We start from the raw sequence: 7,685 nt of genomic DNA, 5'->3' as shown, positions 1-7,685 counted from the left end.
TTCCAGAGCTTGTTTTATTCCTCAGCAGCCCTTCTGCAGCCTGGCGGATTCAAGCACAGTTGGAAATTGTGGGACTGTGGCTTGTTTCAGAAAAAGAAGAAAGGAGACTTTAAGTATAGCTTTAGCAGCAGATGGCTCTGCTTTGGATCCTCTTATACACAAAGGAAATGTGTTTGCTGGCTTTGTAATTAACTCGAAAAGAGAAAGAAAATTTTGTTAAAGACAGTGTGGATATGACTTGAATTATTCATCAGGTAAGAAGTAAGAGAATCTATAAACTTGAGAGAAAAGTTACTGAAATATATATTTTAAAGGCTTATTGAATTCTGTGCATCCTCTATTTAAAATTGAATGGAAAGTTTCATTCAGCTTTTATCTGTGCAATACTTTGGAACTTAATGAGCAGATGATGTTTGCAACCAAAGCATTTACTGCTCACCGTGAAGGGATGGAACTAGGCATTTTTAACATCAATAAGAAAATACTTAGGAAAAGAAAGCTTTTTTGAAACTTGTTTTATTTTAGACTATGCGTTCAACTTTATTTTGCTTACACATGTTTTAGTAATGTTTCTGCATCTTGAGGAATGAAAGAACTGGGCTAAGTGGATTATCGTTTCTTAGGTTGTTAAACTCTCACTATTTATGGTAGAGAATCTTTTTTGAAATGCATGGATTAGGGACTGAAGAAAGTAGCAGAGACATTAGTTCCCTTATTAAACACTGCAATCCATTTCTGACATCAGCTGGAGTTGCAGTTCAGGGACACTGATTCCTCTATTATTTGTTTTAAAAAATAGCAGTAGGCATTACAGCAGTTTAACATGCTGCAGCGAGTAGCAGTGTAACTTATTTTCTAATGCTGTTAATACTCCAGCTGTTTAAACAAGACAGATATAATTGTTTTATTGTTAAAGGAAATGTTTAAATTGCCTTTCAGAATGATATGAACTAAAGCGTCCACTTCTTAACTCAGAGTACAAAGCAAATAGAGAAAAGAAATTAATTGTTTTCCCGAGAAAAGCCTGGCAATGTAGATGATCAGTGTGCCTAATGCTAAAAAACTGAGTGAACTGACCAGCAGGTCAGTGTGGGGACTTTTCCTTACTGGTAGGCAGTGCCAAAGAAGCCCCACTGTCCACAACGAATTCTTGGGAGAGGGCATGCAGCACTTGCCATCAAACTGTGGTTTGATGGAAAAATAAGTGAGCAGAGCAAATAGTGCATGAAATATTACAAACCTGGCTCAGCCTCATGTCCTCTGAGTCCCCACAGCTTCTCTGGCTAGCACAAAAAGCAAGAAAGAGAAGAGCAAAGCTTTCTTTGAGGGTATCTTGTGTCTGAGGCAGATCCCCTGCTAACACCTGATTTTTCCTTAAAGGGCAGGTCGCAGGTCCCAGGGAGCCAGGTGAAAACCCCATGCAGTGCAAAGAGAAAGCTCTCTACTGGAACAAAGCAGCCAGACTCGGGACCTGTACACCTCTGGAAGAGGCAGCAAAGCTCACGGGGGCAGCATTTACCACCGGCTGGCCCCTTGCCCTTCCAGCACGTGCATCCTTCCATGTGATAAATCCAGCCAGGCAATTAGCGCTCCTCTAGGGAAAAGCAGCTAACAGCACATTGCAGGAAATGTGCTGCTGTCATCCAGACACATCGTCTGGGTCTGCAGGGTACAACCACACTAGCTTCAGAAACCCTGCAACTTTGCCTGGATACAGTAAGAGGAGTTTTTGCAAGCTGGTGCACTGTGCAGGGCACACAGCTCGTGTTCCTCACCTACCGGACTCAGGACACCTGTAAGAGGTCAATTTGAGCCACAGGACTTCAATAGCTCCTGCAGCAAAGTTGACAAAGTTTCTATGCCATTCCCTCATTGTAGCTGTAACAGGGCCACATGGGTTATTTAGGAAGACTTCAGAGCTTAATAATATCCCCTTACTACAAATGACGTCGCATTTGGAACATCAACCACATATGGTCACATAAATCTAATGCCATTTCTCAGTCCAACATGACTACACTAAAATATACCAGAAAAGTACATTTTAATCAGAATGACAGTGGTAATAGACCCTGCAAAGCTTTGGTGGTGGTGCTTGTTTTTAATCCTAATTTGAAGAACCCAAAGTAACATCAAGTAGAAGTATGAGAATAAAGCAGTACAAGATCTAACTTTATGTGGAATATTCTTTGGGTGGCTGTGGGACACCGAAGAGTTGTAAAATCTTAGTTCCCAGTTTAGCCTTGGATTTGCATTTAATCTTGAACAAGGCACTAAATAGCTCTTATTCGCTAGTGATTAAATAATGGCATTCATTTGTGTAAAAAGGCTGATGAATCTTCTACATATAAACATTATTTCTAGTAATAACAAAACATCCACCCAACCCTCCCCCTTTGTCTGCATCCTCTAACGTTCCTCTGCTCCTTCACCCCGTTGTCTCCACAGGGCTCACAACACTGGTATTTAAGAGTAGGGGTGAAGAATGACCCCCTTCCTGCCAGCTCTCCAATAACCCCTACTTCAAAAAGGAATTACGGTGAGTTACAGTTGAGATTTGAAAGGTACGTGTATAGAAGAATTTACCCATCTTTAATTTTTAAAAGCAACTCTTTTTCCTTTTTTCCTTTCCCAGGTTGGAAACACAGACTCTCTCTAGCCAGAAAGCTGGTGAGCCTTTGATTTCAGATAAACTTTTTAATTGAATGATAATTTCAAACCCATCAAGATTTTCTGCTGAAAATATTTCTTCCCATTGCTATTAGTTTTATAACAACAGAATTGTGTTGTAGCAGATTTTTGCTTGACATCTGCTAATTCTAGAACTGAAAGAAGAATCAGCTCCATGTCTCTAGAGGACATGTTGCATTTAACCACAGAAAACGTTGAGGTTATCGTTTGTCAAACTTGTCCAACAATGAACAGTGTGTAGAGAAATGAAAAAGATGATCTTTAGCAACTACAGATATGGAAATAATTGGGCATGTAACTAACATGTGATCTTTGGTTTACATTTTTCTCAGATGAGGTTGACTAAAAAGGATAGGCTACCTTGAACACATAAGCAAAACAAGAAACTCCCTTAAAGATGTCATTTGTAGAGGTGTGGAATATCACTTAAGCTCAAGCACACATCATTCTGGATTAAACCATAGGGATTTGGTGTATTAGTTCACACTGCTTTGTAGTTTTAGAGCAAATGTGTGATGCCTAAGCTAGCAATGTGATGGCAAGTCCCAATTCTTCATTTTTTCTGATAACAAAAAAAGCATTTGACTGTTCTCACTGGAATTGCTCAAGCCTTGCTAAATCTTTGTCTGAGATGGACCTTAAAATATTTTACTTTGAAAAGCAAAATTTATCCAGTTAGTAAAAGAGGATTTGTATGAAAACATTCATGCGAGTTTAAACAGAGCTATCAATCACTGCTATTTCTCATACACCACGGTCCATTATAGCTCTGTAACGGTCAGTGCAGATCCTCAGGAAAGGAGCATCAGGAGCATCCATATTTCTATCTATACAAAGCTACTAATACCAGACCACTTGCCTTTTTTTTTTTTTTTTTTTTCCTCCAGAATTCTTCAGTGCTGTAAGTATTTGTAACAGATTTGCTCAAAACTTCAAGGAGACCAAACACAAAGATAGAATCATGGTAATCCCTGCCTTGGAAAGCTCCAAGCAAAACACCTTCTGAGCTTTAAGGGAAGGGACATGCTCATAGATGCAAAATCTTCATGGCTAAGTTTTGGCATAGGCTGGGAGATGCTTCATGATGGATAAAGCCATTCAGCATCCTAGTGAGATTTTATCTAATAGAACTATCTCAAACAGCAGCTATTCCCAGTTTTTTAACTTTGATACATGCCAACCTTCCTTCCCTGTGGTACTCCTGCTTATTACAGCCTACACAGTGGTTACAACAGTGGGGCTTTTTGGAAATCTTTGCCTGATTGTTATAATAAAGAGACAGAAAGAAGTTCAAAATGTTACAAACATTTTGATTGCCAACCTCTCTTTATCAGATGTCTTGATCTGCATCATGTGTATTCCCGTCACAGTTGCCTATACTTTAATGGACTACTGGATATTTGGGGAAGCTATGTGTAAAATAAGCTCCTTCATACAAAGTATATCTGTCACAGTCTCCATTTTCTCACTTGTCCTGATTGCTGTCGAGAGATACCAGTTAATTGTGAATCCACGTGGCTGGAAGCCTAATATTTCACATGCCTACTGGGGAATTATTTTCATCTGGGTTCTTTCCCTTGTAATATCCATTCCTTTTTTAATATTTCACCACTTAACTGATGAACCCTTCAAGCATCTATCTTTCCATAGTGATTTCTATAAGAACAAAGCTGTGTGCATTGAAGCCTGGCCCTCTGTTACCGAACGACTGATTTTCACCACTAGTCTGCTGGTTTTCCAGTACTGCTTGCCCCTGGGGTTTATTTTTATCTGCTATCTCAAGATATTTGTATGCCTCCGGAGAAGACACAGTAAAATAGATAGGATGAGAGAGAATGAGAGCAGACTGAGTGAAAACAAAAGGATTAATATGATCTTGATATCAATTGTTGTGACCTTTGCAGCGTGCTGGTTGCCTCTCAATATATTCAATGTTGTTTTTGACTGGAACTATGAGGCACTGATGAGCTGCAATCATAATCTAGCATTTACACTGTGCCACCTTGTGGCCATGATCTCAACGTGTATCAATCCCATCTTTTATGGGTTTCTCAACAAGAATTTTCAGAAGGATTTGATTGTATTAGTTCACCGCTGCAGATGCTCAGCATCACAAGAGGAATATGAAAACATTGCCCTTTCAAATCTGCACACTGATGTGTCTAAGGGATCTCTGAAATTAAACACTCCCCCTGTGGATATCTAAAACAATCCAGCAGCAGTTTCCAAAAGTTTGTGTTTTGTTGCAGATGACCTTTTTCTATAGGTCTTGATTCTGTTACCACTGAAGTTAAAGGTGGTTTTTGCCATTTAGTTCAGCAAAACTGGGATTATGCTCCCAAAGGCAGACTGTTAACAGGTACTTTGTGATAGCATTAATGCTAAAAAAAGGAAAAAGAAAAAAAAAAAAAAGAAAAAGAAAAAGCCTGCACTTCCATGAGTCTTAAAGATCAATAATAAGGAATTATCAACAGTATTAACATCTTGCTTTTTAATCCACACTTTCCAGGTCACTGACATACTACCTTAGACCCACTGCTGATGAGCCCTAAGCCTCCACCAATATCTTCCTTTCAACATGACCATACAGTTTACTTGGGTTTGATACCAGTTCAGCATAGAAATTGAACTTTAACATGAGGAAAAGGCTAGAGTTGGATTCTTTTTTTAAATGAGCACTAATACATGCCCTATTTGATGTTCAGCAAATTCACCTCAGATAGCTGTTCAAGATGAGATACGTACTTAGCATTTCTCCTAAAAGCATTGTATTCTTCTCCAAACCACCAGAAGAGCTCATTGCTTTCTCTGCTATCATCATCACCAGCCTTTAAAACAGACCTTTTAGAATCTCCATTATGAAACAGACATGCTATGAATTCAGAGCACCTCATTTATTTCTGCTACTTCTCCAGCTTATGGGTTTTTCTTTTAACAGAAAATTAGTTTTGTGCTTTAATTTCAGAAGTATCTTTTCCCACATCTCTTCACTAGCAAGAGATCACACTTGAGGCAAATGCAGTTGGTTTCTGTTTGGCCATGTTTGAAAACAGCTTCTCCTGTAATGCAGTGCATGGGAGCCCAAAGATGTAGTACTGAATACTACTTCTACTACTAAAACATATTAAAAATAATTTTCCAGTTTGGTCATAAAAGTTAAGCAAACGTCTTAGATGTCAACTTGCTTTCTCTTGTCCATGTAATTGTACGTAAAATTCCTTGCAATTTATTGCTTAACTTGAAAAATTTTCTTAAGCAAAAAGAATTAATGTTCAGATTAAAATCAGCTCCTTGATGTTTCAGCTACGACGAAACTTACCTTAAGGATACAGAATTCCCTTGGCCAGGGACCAGCCTTTTCTGTATTCATGGAGTTCTTAAAAGATTCGGTCAGGTCACAGTTCTCTTCTTCTGTTTCCACAACATTAGTGCAATCTGTCAGCATCACAGTATTCATCAGAGGAGCTGTGAGAAGAGCCTCACAAGCTCTTACAAAATGCTGGATTGTCAAGTGCTTCCTGATTCCTGCTGAGCACGAAGACCTCATTGAAATCTATTAGGGCCTGATCCCACTAAAGTCCTGAGCCAGTGGTACTCACAAGAGTAGGAATGGAAGAATTAGTGACATAGTAATCAAGTATTTGAGTGACAGGTATGAATTAGTTTTGGCATAAAATAGCTTTTTTTTTTTTTTATCAGATTAAATATAATGCCTGTGAAGTAGAGTGCATTAATACACGGCTTAAACACCTGCCTTCTGCATTACAGAAAGAAAACCAGGAGACAGCTACAGACCTAGTAACAATGATGATCTGCCCGTTGAGTGTATCTTAGCATTAATTATTTCCATTAACTCCAGCCCTCAGTCAGTCAAATCACTGGGCTCCCCTCACTGCTGATGCCCACCGTCTGCTTGCCCAGCACAAGCGTCCAAGCAAGCAGCAGGCAGTGCCTGGCAGCCAGCAGCGCTGCTGACACGCCGTGCACAAACAGCGCCTGCTGCGTGCTCCTGGTGACGGGGACGCGATGGAGTTTGTTCCCTGCCGTACAGGGTGGGACTCCAGGGTACGGTAATTACCTCCGTTCCGCTTGCTTAACTGAGAGCAAACGTGATTCAGGAATTTAACTTGTCTTGGAGACTCCAGTGTCCTACAGCAAGCCATCTGATATAGTCAGATTGCTCGCTGAACGGAGCAAATTACAGTGGCACAGCTGCCAGAAGCTGGGTTACCAGCCAGCTCACTCTGAATTTAGGACACCAGTCTCTATCTACCACAGTCTTTCTCATACTTGAGCACTGTTTACAGCTTCAGGACCCGTGATTAAAACAATTCACAAGCACATGACGCTCACAATATACTCCAATTCATCAGTATTTGACACGAAAGTTAAGATCACTCTGCTCTCCTTGCTGCAAACAGCTCAGACAGGATTTAGTGTTTGACTGAGGCCCAGCTGAGATTCCTGTGCGTGAACTTGGCCTAAGATGCTCCCATACCACTGCTGCCATCCCACTGACATGCCCAAGTCTGCTTAGATTTACAGTAAAGGTGTCTTTAGTTTCAGGCCCAAAAATGGTTTAAATGCAGCCACAGAATAAATGCTACTCTAAATTATCCAGTCAGAAGGCCAGCAGAAACTCTTGTGACCTCAGGAAGGCCAGGAGTGCTGCTGGGTGGCCTCCCCTCACTGTCTCTGTAAGCACTTAGGCAGTACATTTCTGTGACAGGAAATGGTTAATGGAAAAAAAAGGTTACTCTCGCTTTTTGTGACACCAATTGTCTACTCCTGACATCCTGATCGGAGTTAAGCAATCAATTTTTCCAGTCTGATTCTCGGCATAAGAGGGTTCTTCGTTACCAGGTGGAAGCTCTCTGAGCAGTGAGCCTGCTTCACGATCCAACGCGAATAATAACACTTGTGCCTTGATTTCTTGTCATTTCTTCCTTACACTGTCATTTGACTCAAGTGCTGATACTCCATGGCTGTTCTGA

At 40.3% G+C, this 7,685-nt stretch overlaps 1 protein-coding gene across 2 annotated transcripts; it reads left to right on the top strand.

Annotated features, from left to right (window-relative positions):
* LOC116495006 (neuropeptide Y receptor type 6-like) lies at positions 1-6,714 on the top strand. 2 transcript variants are annotated; one of them, XR_004253916.1, is made up of 4 exons: positions 1-254; positions 2,449-2,539; positions 2,636-2,670; positions 5,201-6,714. XR_004253916.1 is itself a non-coding variant. In XM_032197175.1 (4 exons), the coding sequence occupies exon 4, from the start codon at positions 3,773-3,775 to the stop codon at positions 4,895-4,897; it is 1,125 nt and encodes a 374-aa protein (XP_032053066.1). In that variant the 5' UTR covers positions 1-254; positions 2,449-2,539; positions 2,636-2,670; positions 3,579-3,772; the 3' UTR covers positions 4,898-6,714. The 2 variants fall into 2 exon arrangements, 1 of the variants encoding a protein (XP_032053066.1); XM_032197175.1 differs by having other exon boundaries at positions 3,579-6,714.
* The last annotated feature ends 971 nt before the right edge of the window (positions 6,715-7,685 follow it).

The sequence above is a fragment of the Aythya fuligula genome, chromosome 14, assembly GCF_009819795.1.
Source record: "Aythya fuligula isolate bAytFul2 chromosome 14, bAytFul2.pri, whole genome shotgun sequence".
NCBI lineage: Eukaryota > Metazoa > Chordata > Aves > Anseriformes > Anatidae > Aythya > Aythya fuligula.
The sequence above is the reverse complement of the archived record's forward strand: the minus strand, read 5'-3'. Positions and strand labels throughout refer to the sequence as shown.

What these genes read in the sequence shown, in the direction of transcription:
- LOC116495006 (XM_032197175.1), top strand. Translation starts at nt 3,773, where the DNA reads ATGATGGATAAAGCCATTCAGCATCCTAGTGAGATTTTATCTAATAGA.